This window comes from Vanessa cardui, chromosome 10 (assembly GCF_905220365.1).
Source record: "Vanessa cardui chromosome 10, ilVanCard2.1, whole genome shotgun sequence".
Lineage (NCBI taxonomy): Eukaryota > Metazoa > Arthropoda > Insecta > Lepidoptera > Nymphalidae > Vanessa > Vanessa cardui.
Window position 1 is genome coordinate 8,144,345 of NC_061132.1, and position 20,162 is coordinate 8,164,506.

Genomic DNA, 20,162 nt, shown 5'->3' on the forward strand with positions numbered 1-20,162 from the left:
AAAAAAAGTAGCCTATGTCCTTCCTAGAAGTTTAAGTTTGCTTCATACCAAATTCTATCGAATTCGATTCAGCGGTTTTGGTCGTGAAAGAGTGAAAGCCAGAAAGACAGAGTTTTCACATTTATTATATTAATAATATGGATTAAATTAGTTATTTTAAAAATTCCGGTAATTAACAACGCATGTTATCACACCTCGTTGACAGACGTGATCCTTTCTGTTTTTAAGATATTGCTGCGCTATTAATGTTAAATGCCCTACTAGCGAACCGCCCCGGCTTCGGTGTAATACTGATACTAAATATATTACAGAATTTGTTTATTTACGACATCACAGTAGACATTTCTAAAATTATCAGTGATTTTTTAATATATTGTCTTGATGACATTATCTATTAAAAAAAACCGCATCAAAATGCGTTGCGCTATTCTAAAGATCTATGCAGACATAGAGACAGACAGCGGTAAGCGACTTTACACAATATGCCTTTTGAAATAATCATATAGAAATTTTATTCGCGAGTTGAATTTTCTTTTGTATGAGAATTTAGAATCCTTTTGCTGGTAGAACTAAATACTTTCGCGTTAATAATATTTACTACAGAACTTGTCAAATCAACATGGCGATCGGTTCTGTGGTATAGAAGTTGATTTCTTGTAGCGCCATTCAGAGGCCAGATACATTACATCAGTATAAAAACTATATCCATGAAAAAATACATAAATTTGTCTGTGCCCACTCTGTAACCGGTCAAATGTTATCGAAGTATTTTATATATTTCCTTACTTTTAGTTATAAATAGTCGTGGAATTATATACATATGTAACGAATACATATGTATATTAATATAATTTACAAAATGCAATGATTAATTTATTTAAATTCATTCATAAAAATGTATACATGTGCAAATTGTATTAATAGGTACTCTTAATTTGCAGTAGTAAGGATTTATATAAAGACTATTAGTCGCCCGCGGCTTCGCTTACGCTTTATGTGTTGTCGTCACGTGTTAGGCAGGTAACCAATGACCTTTTTTGGAGTTCAAGTTTTCTTCATATCAAATTTCATCAAAATCGGTTCAACGGTTTGATAGTGACAAAAATGAAAGTAAATATATACAGGGTTATTGGAAATTCGACGTGTTCCCGTTAGAAGGTGATAGGGGTGACTATTCGCAATAAATTTAACCCCCATATGCAATGCATGATGCAAAAGTGAACCATATTCGAGTTATCACGTTTTTTAGCTTTTTTTAAACTTTAAATTTTTTTTTAAAAAAAGTGTCAATTAAAATCTATTTTTTTTCCTTCTGATTTATAAAAACGATTGAGCACTGGATATTTGACATTATTTAAACAATTTATTTAAAATTATTAAATTATATTTCAATATCTTTTTGTTTTTTTCCTCAAGAATACCTTGAAAACAAAAAAAAAAAATCTATGAAACTTGCCTCTTGGGATTAGGAAACTTGGGATAAGGGCATTAAGGGCAGGAGGATGATGGATGATATGACTTACTTAATACTAAATTTAAAATAAAATTTGGTACATAAATAGTTCCATAGCTAAGTTATAAGACATGCGTTTATAAAATTATTTTAACAAAACAAACACCAACTTTTTAATATTTTCATTTATTTGAGATAAACTTTACAAAGCCTTGCTAAAAATATAAGATTAGATTTTCAATTTTTTTAAATAAACGATATAAAATATCATGTTATAAATCAAAACAGTGGTGTGAAGGAATAAATTATAAATGTACAATGACCTTGGACATGATTATTTTCATATTATATTTAATATCGGAAGTGTAAATCACACAAAACATTCAAATTAATGAACATTTAACAATATTACAACTGTAGTGCAATGAAAATTAAATAAAGAATGATACACTGCATGTAAATAAAAAAGGGAAAAACAAATAACAACATTATCAAGGTTAAATGTTATAACATCGTATAAAGTTATTTTATACTAATTGATCAAGACTTTCTAAGACTTTGACTAGCTAGGAATTCGGTTTCATAATCATATTTGACGTTTTCTAATTTATTACACGTACGTAGTTATTATAATTCAGTTTTAATGCTACGGATTTGTGAATTACTAATACTTAACATAATGGTTTTAAATAGTGATTTATTTATTTATTTAATGAATTGTAGTATTATATTTGTATCTATATTGGTATTCCCCAATCTTCTTTTATCATATCAGCTGCATGTTCAGCTATCATCATAGTCGGTGCATTCGTGTGACCCGCTGGAACGTGAGGCATAATACTCGCGTCGATTACTCTTAGGCCCTTGATACCGTGTACTCTTAAACGGGAATCTACCACAGCTTCTGGGTCACTAATCGGTCCCATTTTAGTGGTGCAGCAGTGATGGTATATAGTGTTTGTAATTGTTTTCATTGCACATATCCAGTAAGGGTCTGAATCGAATCTGTGATGTGCACATCTCGGTATTGGTATATCGTGTAACTTGCTTCCAAATCTCTGGAAAGCTTTCGTTTTAGACAGTTGTATGGTTTTTCTTATGCCATACAATATGATATTTTCATCGTGACCTCCGTCTGTGAAGTAATTAGCATATATTACAGGTTTGTCAAACGGATTGTTACTTCTCAGAGATATACGGCCTCTCGATTCAGGAAGTAGCAACATAGGAAACACCATCCACGTATGTCTGTCATGTATGGGCCTATAAACTGCGTCATATATATCTTCGTCTATAGAAAATGCATATTTATATGCTGACTGAGAAACTAAAGAACCGCCAACAAAGATTAGTTCTAAATCAGGGTAGCCGTCTTCATTGTTTTCGTCCTTGGTATCAATAAATGCTAAAGCTTCTGTTCCTGTTGGTGCTGATAGAGGTCCCGTGTGATGCGAGAAGTAATCAATAATGTTGTTCAGTGTAGCTATATTTTCAAATCTTATTGAATCTGTGCTATTGATAATAAAAGTAAGGCCACCTAGTGCCCAATGATCTTGGAGGTTATATCCCACCGGGAGATCGACAATTGTTGTAATATTTTTCTCAGTTAAGTGTCCTTTAGGTCCAATTCCACTTAACATCAAAAGTTGTGGTGAATTAATAGCGCCTGCTGATAAAATTACTTCTCGTTTTGCTTTGATACGAAACTTTTTACCCCCCTTTTCAAACTCTACACCATAGGCTTGTTTCTTCCAGGGGTCTATGAGAATTTTCGTAACCATCGAATTTTTGATTATATGAAAGTTTTGACGGTGTTTAATCGGGTGAAGAAATGCTCGGCTTGCGCTCATTCTTGTGCCATTTTTCATCGTGAATTGGATGTGAGAATACCCAATTTGTTTTTCTCCATTATAGTCGACAATCTTGCCTCCGGTTTCTACTCCTGCCTGCAGAAATGCGTCAGATAGTGGTGTTCGCCAATTAGAGTTTTGTATGTTAATTGGACCTTTCGTTGAATGATATTTAGTGTCTTTAGCCAATTCTACAATTTGCATGTTTTCTGACTTCTTGAAATATTTTAACACGCTGTTATAATCCCACCCTGAAAATTTATATGTACTCTATATATTACTCTATTTATTATTAGATATTTAAAATAAAGATTTTTTGTTTAGCCCATATTATTAGCAACTAGTTACCTGTATTTCCATTGGCAGCCCATTTGTCATAGTCTCTTCGATTGCCTCGCGTATGCATCATAGAATGTAGTACGGAAGATCCCCCAACAACTTTGCCTCTCGGCCAAGAGCATCGTCCAGATCGCATGCCCATACAAGCGGCCTTCTGTAAATGGAAAGGCCAAAGTTTTATGATCGTTTCTTTTCCTCGAAGTACCTATTGTGCGAGGATTATATTTATTAGAACATCCTTATCTATAAATTGGGAAGTATCGAGGAAATATTGATATTAAACGAATGTCCTCTGTAATTTTAGTGACGTTATAAAGGTATTGTTTACTTTTGGAAATTAAATTGTGCGAGGATTATATTTATTAGAACATGCTTATCTATAAATTGGGAAGTATCGAGGAAATATTGACATTAAACGGATGTCTTCTGTAATTTTAGCGAAGTTATAAATGCATTCTTTACTTTTTGGAATGAAAAAAAAATAGTCAAGGAATTTTCTCTGCTCTTTTAGTTTTTTTTTTTTAAATACCAATGAAATTATTGGAATCGTCGACTTTTTTAAGGCCTTGACGACGATCGACGCCTACAGGTGTCTTTTAATTCTCTGTTCGAGAGAATATTTTATGGTGGATCGAGAATTATAGATATACTGCAATTATCTCTGCAAGTATCCGCGTTGAGTCTGACTAACCTTATCGTCTTTGTAAATTTCTTCCGTGTCATGCAATTCCTACCACAACATGAAATGAATTAATCCAATTATGAGTGTCTCACTATAATTATGTTCTACGTAGTTATTCATATATATGGGTATAATAATTTGCCACTGGACCAGTTGAAGATGATATTTTAAGTAAGCGTCGTAGCTTTTGGACAAACTAAGCAATGTAGACGATATAATTTAGTCCTTGCAGTTGAAGTTTCAATATTCTAATCGAAGGTTTTATATTTGGTATTGTGGTAAGTAATAAAAATATCATATGATACCAAAGTTCTTTGATTAATTTTGACAGAGGAAAGAAAATAATAGGGGTGAAACGTATAGCGCACTTGTTACAACAAACATATTTTAAAAAAATGACGTTGCAATATTCTATACTGTTTAAACGTAGGTAATTATAATTGCAAGGTTCAATAACATAATAGTAGTAGGAGACGGAAAACTATTCAATGATTATAACTCGTAACCCATTAACTTAGGAAAGGTCATATGGCAAAAACTGTACCAAATGTATAATAGAATAGAAGATTAATAATGTAATAAAAATCACAATATAAATGTCAATGTAGAGACAAATATCAATAATTTAGGAACCTGTTTAATGAAAGTATATTAGTTTAAACACAACAAAATTAAAAAGCTAAGAGCCAAACTTAACAATTAGTAAAACTGCAACTGGTGAATCCTCTAACATTTTCTCATAACTAAGAATTATTTTTTTCTCTAAGTATACGAAGGATATTAATAGTGTTTGTTTATGGTCTAGTGTATTAGACAGTAAAATTATTGTGATGTACCAGACCAGGTCAAAATGAAAAAATATTTAAGAGATAAAGGTACTATAACATATCATGTCCGAAAAGGAAAATATTTTAATGAACCTTAAGTTGCCCTTCTTCGAGATAATCAAATGTTATGCAACTGAATGATAAAAAACGGCAATTTTATTACGATACAGAATTATTGAAATGCCAGAGAACAAAGAAAGATGTCGAACAAGTAGTTTTGATATTTGCTGAGCAAGGAAAAGGAAGTTCTTTTCTTTAATAATACGAGCAGCAAACTTCTTGATATTTGGATAATGCCATGGGTTTAAATGTCGTTATTTTAATATACATAATTGTCGATCCGGAATTCGTTATTCACTGTATTGACCTACCGGATGAACGATCCTTAAATGGATTGTTATTTATGTTTTTGTAATTGATATTTAAATCTACATATGATTGATAGTTATTCAGTTACAGACGTGAAATACATGAAAAGGTCAGAAAATAAAAAGAAATTGGATATTTGATTTAATGGAATTTTAATTATTGGACTTATCATCAGGCACTCCAAGTCGAGAAGATTGCAAATCTGCGTGAGCGATGTCCTTCGTTTTTCAAATTAACAATTCATATGTATATGGTAAAATAAATAAACAGTAATCGACAGGAGAAACCATTAGTATATATTAATTAATAATAATAACATCACATTCATATAAATCTATCGTGTAATTTTTGACACACACATTTACAATGACTATGGTACAGTACGCACAATTCTAAAATCAAAATGTATTTTTTATCGCAATCGAAACGAAACATCGAGAGTATACTGGTGATGAATTCTACTAATTCATAACAGTTATGAACTGATATAAATTAGTAGAATTCGTCACCAGTTCGATTCAGATGAGAAATATTTTTGTGAATTTTTTTTCGACATGGGATCGGAATATAATAGAGATCCTCTCGTAATCTTTATAACTTTGTTGATTTGAACCGTTTCATAAAGCAAATATACGTAATAAACCACAATAGGATCTAGAACCTATTACACAAATATTATTTACATATAACAAATAAATGACAATGACATTTTTTTTTGTGGAATAACCAAATGAGCAATGACACACATTATTTTAATACCGAATAAGTAAATTTGGGAATTCACTCAAGGCTTTAGAGTAGTCGAAGTACAAATCACTTACGTGATATTTTCTAGATATGAGTAATATGTACGCTTTGTTTATTTTGTTATTTTCGATCTTATGATCTCAATTCTTATGATTTTAATTATTTAAAAATAGCATTCAACATAAAACGAATAAATAAATTTAATTTGGCCATTGTAGAGAATCAATTTTATTTTATTTTATTTATATTATATATAAAAAATTATTAACATTTTGAATGTCAAAGATGCAAAGATGTATTGTTAATCTATCTGCAATTTAGAATCATATTAATCAAACTGTAAATAAAATGCATTTTTAATTGGATAAACGATAAAATAGTTGAAATAAACATTTAGGGAAAAAAATTACCAGTTATTATTAATAATAATATTAATTGTGTGCAAAATATATACGAATCAAATCTGCTGACTTATTGATTGTTTCAAACGAAAAGCTTCTTCTTTTTTTGGATATGCACAGAGTATTTGTAATACAGATTTTAATTTGTATTTACATTATAATTCTAACTAGCCCTCGTAAGAAATGGTCGTATCCCATTTACGACCAATTCTGCGTGTTCCGCTGAATATGTACCCACATCTATACTAAGCTATATATATAAAAGCGAAATAGTAAGTACACACGGTGTATCCTTATAGGGTGTGGATATCCGCTATATTGAACATATTTTACGAAATTTCACTCCTTAAGGAAGTAAAACGGTGTTTAGAAGTTTGTATCATAAAAATTTTGCTTGCGTATGCCCGAAGTGTGTGTCTAATTTCATCGAAATTCTGGCACATGTGCATTCCACCAACCCGCATTGGAACAGCGCGGTGGAATATGTTAAAAACCCTCTTCGTAATGGAAGAGGAGGCCTCAATCCAGCAGTGAGAAATTTACAGGCTGTTACTTTATGCCCGAAGTGTAGTGTTATGTATACGAAAGTAATTCTATCTATTTGTTTGGTTGTTGCTCTTTCACGAATCTAATTTGATGAAATTTGGTAGGACACTTGAATTTAAAGGAAGGATTACTTTTTTACGTCTGTCACTTGACGATCAACGCCTAAAACGAGCGAAGCTGCGGTCCTCAACAGTTTACTACATTTTATGGAAGCCGTGATTAATATTTGTACATAGTATTACTTAAATGTTTATCAAGATTATTCGACAACATCAATCCAGTAATCGTTCATGTATTGACATATACTACAATAGTATTCTATGACATGTTTGCTAAATTCGTTATGAAATACTTTTTATGTAAATGGTATTTTTTGTGAGTCGTCTTATTTAAAACTTAAACTGTGAATCATAGAAAAAGTCGTAATTTAGTAAGTAAACTTATAAATCTGTTAGTCACTCAACCTGAACTACGATAGTACGGCTTTTTATAAACATTTTTTACTACAAAACTTCGTCAAAAAACGTCATAGTCATAGTATCATCGCCCGTGACATGTTATGTCCTCTGTGCCTATAATTCATACTCACTTTTCAAACTGAAAGAGAACAATACCAAATTAACGAGTAATTATCTTGGAAACAGTATTAAAAAATTGGTACTTAAGTCTTTATTTATAGTAATCAATACTACTACGAGTATTGGTCTATATTTAGATTAATATTTAAACTGAACTTTTATAATCTGTTACGTATATATAGAGTACACAAACCGTCACCCCAAATTTAACTATCCAGAGAATTGAATTAAAAAAGTTGTTTCTTTACCGAAAAGCATCTCCATCAAATTTCATCTAAATCGATTTAGCGGTTTAAGCGAGGATGTAACAGGTAGAGTTAATATCGCATTTATGTTATTAAATATAGACTGTCTTTTACTTATTAAACATATAAACTATACAATAAATTAACTAGGTATTTAATCAATTTTACTTATAAAGACTTATATGATTTTTTGGATTTGTATGAATAATTATTTACATCAAAGATATAAATTTGAAACAGAAAATTAATGATCGTCAATTTATTAGACAGCTGTGTCGATGATTTTTTTTAGCGCATAGAGTTTTTTCCGGTTTCATTTCCTGATTTATTAAACTGTATGGAGGTTTACCTCTATGTAAAACAGAATTTTAATAATATTTTCGTGAAGTAATGTAATTAAAGAAAGAGGACCTAGCCTAGTTCAATATCAATCAAAAAGATAAAAAAAAAATCGACAAAAATAGTGAAAACCAAGTTTGCAGCAAATTAACTTTCCAACATCTAATTATAATAATAAGTGATTACAGTTTTCCGTGTTATATTGAAAATAAACGAGTTATTCAATGAACAAGTTAACATCTATTTATGTATATAGGAACAGTTGTTATATAAAATAAACGCATGTAATATTACATTTATCAATTAATTTTAGATTTATCTTAACAAATTACGAATAACTTTGAAATATGACATTTACAAACCTGAATTGTTCGATAAACGATAATTTTAATTACCGCATTTCAATTTACTTCAAATATAAACAAAAAAGTGCAAATATTAGAATAAGTGCTAAATTATTTCCTAAGTCCTTTGATATTACAAAAGCGGACTAGATAAGTTTTAATTAATTTTTAAGCACCAAAAAATTACGAACATAAAATATTAATTAAAGTATGTTATATGATATATACAGACGAGCAGAGATGGCCCAGTGGTTAGAACGCGTGCATCTTAACCGATGATTGCGGGTTCAAACCCGGGCAAGCACCGCTGATTCATGTGCTTAATTTGTCTTTATAACTCATCTCGTGCTCAGCCGTGAAGGAAAACATCGTGAGGAAACCTGCATGTGACAAATTTCATAGAAATTCTGCCACATGTGTATTCCACCAACCCGCATTGGAACAGCGTGGTGGAATATGTTCCAAACCTTCTCCTCAAAGGGAGAGGAGGCCTTTAGCCCAGCAGTGGGAATTTACAGGCTGTTGTTGTTGTTGTTGTTATGATATATAAAAAATAATATATTTTATTGATTATCCTTTTAACTTATCGAGTCCTAATGAATCAATAAGAAAACTATTTCAGATAAACGTGTCAAATTTATCTCATATATGCGACTTGCGATACAAACATGAGGTCCAAATTTTGTAAAAAAAATCACAAACGTTATTTAGTTTTATTTAGAAATTCAGTATAATATATTAGTATATATTATACTGAATTTTTTAACAACGGTATCGAATGTCTAATGTAATTGGGTACACATGATTAAATGAAATTTAAATGAGATTTTATGGCGTTCATTCCTATGTCTTTAGTAACAGTCAGTAATTATACAAATAACTATTGTTTTCTAACATTCTCAACGCTTTAAGCTTATTTATATCAGATTATACAAGGATCGGAGCATAGTTTTCATTTGTTTTTGTTTTAATTGTCGTCAAATGGCCGCTAATTAATCGTAATGCCAGTTTGATACGGAACCAATCCAATAAATATAATAATCCTATATTCAAGCTATGATTGAGTATATGCGATCTCTATATAAATGCAATCATTTTAGCTTTCATATAAAATTCTTACTTGTTATATTTAAAGGAGTTGTTAAAACATACTTATTTTAGTACTAAATAAATATATATGGATATTAAAAAGTACAGTTTGGTGCTTGTAAGCAATAATTGAATGTGGCGTGTTGATGGTGTACCTACGTGAAACACGTCACGTCCACCACTGCGGTAGTGCTGCGTAATCAATTGATATCGCTTTGAATTAGGTAAAATAAGACGGACTACATAATCCAATAAGAAATTATCATTGAATTTGAATCGAAGTAACATTAATGATGTAACATGTATCATAGTAAAATATGGAACACTTTATGTACAGAAATTTGGAACAAATATGGTAACTGATCGTATCGAGACGGTATCTGATATATAATTGCTCTCACAAAAGGCTCATAACGTTTGATATTCGATTCCAAAAAATAAAATGCAATAATAGAATTGTAAAAAAAAATTTTGAAATTCGAATCATGTCTGATCTATATGATTCCATAAAATCAAAATAAAGTTAAATTACACTTGCACTGTTTGCAACTGTTTCTGTTCTGAGAAAATCCGATATTAATTACTTTATGATAACTTTAAAAGTGCAAGCGTTTTACTTTACTTTATGTTTTATTGTACACCACGCAGAAATAAATAAATACAACATAGATATAGCCTTAAAAAAAGAGACGTACAATTTTGGCAACCTTATCGTTTCGTTGCGATCTCTATAGTTTTTTTTGTGTTCTAAATAACTTGTGTCATTAAGTACAATACAATTTTTATCAATTCTTGCTGATGCACATTATTTATTTTTAAGTAGGAATAAATACGCTAGCAGAATGTATATTTATTTATTATTGGTTTGTTTAATTTTAATTTTATTGTTATAAAATATTATTACCCTGAAGTTAACAAATCAAATTTACAATGATTTCTATTTGTCGTTCCATGCGTGACTCTCTTTTGTTTTTTTTTAATAATACGTTTGCTCGGGAAAACATCTTGTATTATTTTATACAGCCATACCAATGACATTCTAAAATCGATTACACTACGAAAATATGAGTTTATTATATATATAATTATAATGTAATAGATTTGGATAAAGAAGTATTTGTATTAGTTATAACAGTAGTAAGGTCTACAACTTGCTAATTAAATTCCGCTGAAGCTGTGATCGTCGACTTGTTTAGCTAATGAGGTCGAGAGAACCGATTTCTTTAGTTAACTATGATTTGTTAAAATTTTTCCTCATTTCCGTCATTGGTACTGTTCGAATGGAATTTAAACTAATCGTAGTCACGTCAAGCGGCCCTAAGAGTATCCTTCGACGGATCGTGTTCTGAATCCTAATTTTATACATAAGGTCGGTAGATAAGCTACATTATAAAATTATAATATGATTAATATATCTGCTATGTTTATCTGTACAATTGCGCTGACCCCAAGAAAATAGCAAAATATTATATGATTATGTTAATGATCTCAGTCAAACTAGGATGCTCGCTCTTTTAGAGTTATCTTTTATAATTTATTTTTTTTCGTATAAATTCTGCATCTATACGTGATCATTGTTGTTTTTGTTTATTTTTAATCACATGCTTTATACTAACCAATATTCATCATGATAGTTTATTATTTGAAAATAGAAATGATTTATAATACATGCAATGTGGTGCAATGCTGATACTAAATAGTACCTATTTAGTATAGATATACTATAGAATTTGTTTATTTACGACATGAAACCTCAAAAATAATCTGTGTTTCTTCACTATATGGTCCATGTATTATCATATACAAAAATCTTCCTTTCGAATCAGTCTGTCAATAAAACCGCATCAAAATCCGTTGCGTAATTTTACATAGGGACAGACAACAATGAGCGACTTTGTTTTATACTATGTAATGATTTATAACCTTGATTTGTTTCTAGTTTTAAGTAAAATGCCTTGCAAAATGTTTTTACTTGTTGCTTTCGCTTTTTCTATTTCATATATTTTTATTTCGCACAACGTTTCGACTGTCACGTCGCTTGTGGTTCGGATAGGTTAAAAACGGCTTAAAACGCGTATGTACGTAAACGTTTATACGTATATAATCGTCGTGTCACATAATACCTTTTTAAATACCCCAAAAATCTAATACGTCCGATAGTGCGATTCTGTGTTGCTATTATTCTATGCACTAAATACTTACGCGAATGGAAATGCTGTGTTTAATTATATTTGTACGTGTGTTCCGATTGTCATTCGTTTTATTAAAAAAGTTTGGCCTTTCTGAAGGAACGATGCTAATATAAATTCCATTCCATTTTAAATAAAACTGTTCTTAGGTAAGTGATAATAATATTTGCTCATAAATGAAATGTATCTTGGAATAAATTTAAATTTTGAATATAATTTTACCGCATTAGTTTGTATGTATGTCATAGAATATAGCAGTTATTATTAATTATATATCGCTCTAAATTTAAATCGATTTGGAAATCATATGGCAATTGTTGGTCACACAATTCGGAAGCATAATTTTTTCGTTTCCGATATTTTTCATTCATTAATCGCACGGTTTTTCTGGTCGAAACGTACCATCCATGCAGCGTTCTGATGTACTCGTTCCCGGAAGGAAACAAGCCTCAAACATTTGCATTACTGACGTGATGACGTCACGCATGCGTTGACATGCCACCAGTGCTTTTAGTTGTTTGTATAAGGTACAAGGTCTGCAAATTGATATCACGGCGTCTGACATTATACCAAATCAAATTACTTTATTGGTATATTTATGTTTATGGTTTCGTCATTATACACAACCTTATTAAAAATAAAGCTACCACAGTTTCGGAATGCAGATTATACCGAAATGAAAAGGCAAAAAATGAGTACTCTTTAAAAAATTTTTAAATGTATTATGTTAAACAAAATTATATAAAATAAATCCTGTCTGAAAGTTAACTTAGTTAGCTCCACGCTTTTTTAACGTCTTTATAATCTTGTGATGAATAATATGCCTTGTTTATTAATGATTTTTTTTTACAAATGATTTGAATTTTTGAATTGGAAAAGTTAAACATATCGTACACCAAGAAGGATTTATTGACTTTGAGAAAATTGGCAATGTAAGCATATACTTATGTATCTTGTTCATACAATGATAACTCGTAAATAAATACTGACTGAAAACACATACACAGCTTTACGTATATAACACGTAGCCTTCTGTAGTATTCTCGACAACTGAACCGCAACGATATTATTCGTGGCGTCACATGTACAAGGACGGGGAAGACCTCTACTGTCTGAAAACCAATGCTCGTTTGACTCTTGGAGAAGTGCCAATGACGTAACTCATGTCTGACTTATCAACTAATACTAAGCATAGAGGTTTTAATGTTATATACCCTAATCGTGGTCCGGTACTTTAGCAACTGTATGTTCTGTCTTGGATGGAGGTTCTTTTATTATCTGTGGAATATGGAACCATACAAAGGCTAGGCTAGACTTATGGCTCGCTTACACGCTGGTGTTGCTTGCTGTCATTCAAGAACGATAGATGGAATTTCTGTTATTATTATGTCTATAAATTTTGACGGGATTTCCGAAAACATTAATTTGCAATTAGTTGGTTATTTACAAGTAGACAAAACAATTGACTGCATATTTACAATGTTTATTGTCTTCTTGGAATTGAAATCATTGCGTATTATTTGTGTGTGCCTTAAACTATGAAATAATAAAGTGGATGCAATGAAATCAGACATATTACGTAGTTGGAGGACCATTCAAATGTTATAATACATTTGTCGTAGTTCAACCATGTAACTGTTTATAAAGAATATTTTTGTATGGAAAAAACAAAAAAAAACTTACTTCAAAGGAAAGGGGAAAAAATTAATTCATTGCGAATTTATATTTAGAGTCGAGATGGCCCAGTGGTTAGAACGCGTGCATCTTAACCGATGATTGCGGGTTCAAACCCAGGCAAGCACCGCTGATTCATGTGCTTAATTTGTCTTTATAATTCATCTCGTGCTCAGCGGTGAAGGAAAACATCGTGAGGAAACCTGCATGTGACAAATTTCATAAAAATTCTGCCACATGTGTTTTCCACCAACCCGCATTGGAACAGCGTGGTGGAATATGTTACAAACCTTCTCCGCAAAGGGAGAGGAGACCTATAGCCCAGCAGTGGGAATTTACAGGCGGTTGTTGTTGTTGTTATATTTATAGATGTAATCATCCGCTACAATTATTGTTTAGGCTTTTCTTATAAGGCCTCTATTCCCATGTCATCTTGTTTTTATGAAATATCTATGTGAAATAGAATTTATTTATAAAAATCCAAATAAATATCATACATAGACAAGGAAATATTATTGTCTAAAAATACCAGCTATAATTTTGATGTAATTGAAGCCGCGGGCAGAAACTAGTTACTCAATAATTGTCTTTATAGTAAAATTCGAAAAAAATTAAAAACAATTGAGTTATAACAATCGTATAATTTATCGTGTGACAGCTATTGATTGCTGCAGAGTATTATAATCTGTTTTCAACCCTAAGTCAACATATATTACATGTTCATTAAGTGCAATGAAATAGTATGGTTTCGGTAGAAAAAAAACCACCACTATATCAATTTGTAAGATAAATATTTTGTAATTTTAAAGATACCCAAAGTTTTTATAGCGAGGTCGTTTACTGTTTTTGCTAGCCGTCTGTCGTTAATCGTTTAATCCTTAATCGAAAAAACATTGTTACCGAAATATATTGCGGTTTTATCACTGTAAAGCACGTTATATAAACTATTCTAAATTATACAAACATCTTAACAACAATTTAAATGTTTTTATTGTTGATTTAAATGATATAATTAATTGGTTAATTACGTTTAATTATTATTGATTGCAACATTCTTGATTGCAATTTAATGACAATGCAATAGCTTTTCATGATTGTCTTAGTAATTCATTTTTTAATCATTGATTTTATTTTCTTTTGGTGTATCTATGTACAGTCGGGGGGTAAAGGTTCGTCACCTTAAGATATATTTTCGTGTGCTCAGTATGAGCATTAATCTGCTTTACTGATCAAAAATGACATATTGCGTCGCAATGATTTGATGTTTAGATTCAAAAGGTACTAAGAGTTTAAGACTTGATAAAGGAATGAATTTGAAAACTGACGAAGGTTGTCTTACTCTGACTGCACATATTCTACAATTATGTTTATCGTTTTTTTTTTATTTATCATTTAAATATTATATTAAACCTTATATAACTCACGTATGTTGATTACATCATAAAAAGTACCTATATGATTTTTTTTTAAATGGAATATATTTATTTGATTTGTATGACTAAGTAGACTAATTTTATGTACTTGTTATGATTAATATTTTAAGTAGGGCCATAGCAAAATTACCATAGAATGTGTAAACGAAATATTCTATATTTTTGTCGCATAAATAATAATAATTATCAGCGTTTTCAGTATCAAGTGACAATTATGAATAGATTAATTATTCGCGGTATCTAATCCTTTTGCATTACCCATATGCCAGTCTGCATATTTAATTAAAAAAAATATGTATTAATAATTCAAATAATTTTATTATCTGTAAGTTTATTTTGAAGATTCGAATTTCAAAAGTTTTGATGTTTAAGACCTGGGTACGGCCTCGCTGTATCCGTAGTGTTTAAAACAACTCATGTCTGCAGCCTTGAAGCTAATATAATGTTTTAGAACGATAATTTTTGTTTAAAATATATAATAATACAAATTACTGCAAAAGTTCAATGTAATTGCTGAAATGAATCATATTAAACCCATACTCTCCCTTGAAAACAGCCGTTGGCCCGAAGTAAGGTTAGGAGGACATCATCACCTAATTCTTTAGTCTTATCTTAACAAGAGAAAACATTATTACTTGACAATTTTCGAAGCCCAAATAAAGCTTAAAAGAAATGTACCCGAAAAGAAAATATTTGCGACGGGTTCCCCATTACAATTGCAACATCTTGTCTAAATACCTAACGACGCCGATTCAGCATCACACACTCACACATATGCACGCACGTACGCACGCGTGCACGTGCACACGTCAGCACACGCGCGCGCACACACACACTCACACACACACTCACACACACAAATTCTACTACACAGCCTACTATTATCAAGTTGTGTTAAAATGTGAATTTGAATTCTTACATATTAGGCCTAATTAACATACAAAACATTTAATTGTTTATTATATGTACACAAGTAATATTTAAAATAACATTTTTACGCGCTACGGTCTGTTTAACACGAAATATGAGCGTTCGCTGAGCGCGTTTTCAAAACTAAATTATTTAAATATATATAAAATTATTTAACATAATTATATTTTACTTTCTTGAACGTACTGTAGAATATTATAGGGTAAAATGTTACTCGTGTAGTGACGTTACGCGGTTACAACTAATTCAATAACAATTCGTATCACAATAGCAGACGAGCTTGGTGCTATTCGTGTGCGTTTGATTTTAACATAAAAGTTATTATTGTTGTTTAAGTTATTCCTTATTATATCAGCTATCTGCCAGTGAAAGTATCGTTAAAATCGGTCAAGCTGTTTCAGTGATTAGCTGGACCTATTTCTATATATGTACCGCGTATAAAATACATTTAGTAAAGAGTGATATTTTAATATTACAAATAGATACTGCAATTTTATTATATGTATTGATTAAAAGTATTTCCTATATAATATGTGTGTTTCGGTCTATCTCAGTACAACCATTAGGTACTATTTATTACATATAATAAATGTGGTGGTTAAACGACCACATTTCCCAGGAGCATTAAGTTAAAATTATTTATACGCGTCTTGCTAACTCCAACCTGTGCTGTTGATATTTTCTGAACAAAATTCATCAAACAAAATCAGGCTATCCTACAGATTCTTATAGGATATTTGACATTGTGTGAGGTATTTGTATGTTTATTTATTTATAACTAATTACTCAAATGTCTTCCCAAAATGAAAATAATACAAATTAATCGCGATCTTGTAAACATTAAACAAGGTTATTGCAAAGACGCGATTGGTTACGCCGTTTATAAATAATTAAAAATATGCATATAATTGAATACTTAAAATTATTTTTCGAAAAGTTAATAGATTCGGTCAAGATCGCTATCATTCTTATTTATAAAAATTAAAATAAATTTTATTAAAAATAAATATCAATACGTTATTTAATTACATAAATGTAATAGATACATATGATAGATAACTTCGATCATTGTCATATATATTTTATGCATATTATAATACATGTGAATGTTAGTATGTTAGTAAAATACGCATGCTAATGAATATAATTAATTATATTTGTGTTTAGCTAAATGTCCCGACTTCACACAGCTAAGATAAGATTCTAAAAAAAAATATTCCTACCATAATATTTATAAATATATTTAATTATTTATATATAAAAAAAATCAAACAGCAATAAAAAGGGAAGGAGGTGCAGATTTTACATATTTTTTTAACTTGTAGGAGACTATGTAAATGACTTTTTGATCCTTGACCCTTATTTGAAATTGAAGTCAAAAAGCCAATGTCCTACTAGTAATATTTCATGTTATTCAAAATCAAAATGAAAATTAACTTCAAGTGGACTTTTACGAGCACTTTCGAATCGTCATTTAACAATTATGTGAACCTACCTCCGGTTCGGAGAGTAAATTCTACCGAGAAGAACCGGCAAGAAATTAGGTAGTTGCTCTTTTTCTACATTTAATTTTAACATTTAAATTGTCATTGTCATAATTGTCTATCAAATCGAGATACAGTACATTAATTAGTACTAGCCTATCTGGTGAAGGAGCCCAGTGATGATAATAATAAGACATGCATATTGACGAGTAGGTAAGTATAGGAGTTTACATTGAAAAAACTTGTCCGTTTAGTTTTCTATATGATTGTGGGAGTCTTAAGCATTTATAAAAAGTGTGTTATTAATTAGCACTATTCTATTATTAAAATGTTTGCCATGAAATATATTTATAACCTAGAATAACGTGAATTAATTTATAAAGATCACAAGTTAACCGCAAAACGCCACGATACTTACATTCGTGACGTCTTGGGGGTTTTTGTAATTGTATTATATCGATAATATAAGTAGTAATAAGAAAAGTCTGTATCAATGATATTGCTATTATATTTCATGTTTATTAAATTCGTTAAAACGATCAATGGAATCGTTTGTGTTCTTGCGTAATATTTCTTAACTTCACAAGTCGGTTTTTTGTTGTCCACAATGTTTAATTTAAATTAAAAAAAATATATTAATTATAGATACGCGAGATTATAATATAGGCCTCAAAGTTATTTTGAATAAACCTGTATTACGTTCCATAAAAACAAAAGTATATGTATACTCATATACGAGTATACCCACGTTTGGTTGCGTATTGGCGATCTAAGGTTATAATTTATATTAATAAAATTAAATATAAGGTAGTTAATATATCTTACAGCGTCATTGTCTATGGGTGATGTTGACCAATCAGCATCAGGTGGCCCAAATGCTAATCCTAAATCGGTAGAGCCGTTAGTGTAAATTCTCTATTTCATCTCAATCTGTGTTTGCACACGTTTTTACTTATAATAGCTCCGGTGCAGGGTAAATAGATGACAGTAAACCGCTCTGGAGGTCGACTATTAAATGGTTCGCACAAATATTTGCCGAAATCAAACATATCAAGTTTTATATATATGAAAAATAATCTTACTTGAGGTTCCGTGTGGTAGCCCCAATTGGCGTCTGTAAATTGTAGCATCGTAGCCACGATTGGTATGTCCATAAACATCTGTTCAGCATCACCAGCCTCTATGAGCAGCACCTGTGGTTGATAACATATAAAATTAATTGTTTAATTGTCGAACAAAAACCTCTTTTGTGGTTGGGTAGAAGATTCCGCTAATTTTATTTTATTTGATATTTATCATAATTCGAAACTCTAAATGTTCTAATTATGTTCTTGTAATAAACAGTAAATGAAAATTTTTTGCTATATTTACACATGATATATTATATGACATATTTTTTTAACAGTCATTATTATTTATTTCGATACATTTGACATTTTTTGGCAATCTATGACCAATCACGAAAAAAATCACATCGACTTTAATGTAGTGACAGACCAAAGTGCTAACTATTCAATAACAAACGTCATCTTCGTATAGTACGACACAACTTGAGTGTAGCATCGACAAATTCAATTAAACCGATTATTGCCGATTTACACAACCAATATAAATAACTCCCTATCACGCCAATCGATGCTATTCGTCGCTATAGATTATCTCGCCAGTTCAACCCGAGAAAGCAAGTCAATCGACGTGTCAAATTAACGAATATATTAGGTCATATGACATTACAAGTTATTACGTTTGTGTAAAGATCATATTCACATAAGAAATAAATATTAATAATTTCGGATATCGTACTTTATTCGGATATGATCGGTTTTACGAATTTTGCCGATGCTACATCTAAGTTGTGTCAAACTATACATCCTAAGATAACATATATAACCTGCTTAGAAAAAAATACGCTGAAAGTACAAGAAACATTTTATGTTTGGCTGGTAACAAATGTTTTAACTTATATACGTATTACTTTTATTGTTTACGTAACTATTGTTAAAATTTACGAGATGTTATTATTTCATGCATAATGAAAATATGCGTGAAGAACCGCGGAGTTTAACTAGTAGCTGTTATAATATATTATAATATAATTGTATATATTATAATTGAGGTTTCATATAAAGCTCAATTGAAATAAAATATTTGAATGAATTTTATATATCTTATAAATGCGAGAAACAAGCTTGTTTTTAATTAATTCTTACTTGACAGTGATTGAATTCCGAGAATACCTAAGGACTTGTTCACTAGAAAAAAAATTGCAACGCCTACCTTAAACTGAGAAGTTTCAAAACATAAGCCCATCTTTTAACGGCTTTCAGCCGCTGGTTGTACTATCTGTCTTTAAATGAAATTCCAAAATTAAACTAAGTAATAATGCTTCTTTATCTGTACGGTTACTCTTAAACCCGGCTATTGTCAGGGTCCGATTAAACCTACTCCAATTTTTTCGCAACGCTTGTTAGCCCCAATCTTTGTAAGTCCATTGATTTTCATGTTTAATGACATTCAGCCGTCGCTACCTTTGTTGTCCGGGAGTTAACTGAGCAACAAGTCCAAGGTTAGGGGGTGGTTTGTTAGGGGTGCTGATTGTTAATAAGGTTCCGGATGTACAATTATAAAGCAGCGTACCCTGGG

At 30.7% G+C, this 20,162-nt stretch overlaps 2 protein-coding genes across 2 annotated transcripts in view; one reads left to right on the forward strand and one right to left on the reverse strand.

Annotated features, from left to right (window-relative positions):
* The window catches only part of LOC124532810 (flotillin-2), a 287,470-nt gene that overhangs the window by 56,124 nt on the left and 211,184 nt on the right, over window positions 1-20,162 (forward strand). The window lies entirely within an intron of this gene.
* Window positions 1,995-18,700, reverse strand: LOC124532809 (glucose dehydrogenase [FAD, quinone]-like). The gene is made up of 3 exons (XM_047107885.1): window positions 18,602-18,700; window positions 3,652-3,796; window positions 1,995-3,554 (listed from the first exon to the last, which is right to left on the reverse strand). Exons 1-3 carry the CDS (start codon window positions 18,677-18,679, stop codon window positions 2,191-2,193), a joined length of 1,587 nt encoding a protein of 528 aa, XP_046963841.1. The 5' UTR covers window positions 18,680-18,700; the 3' UTR covers window positions 1,995-2,190.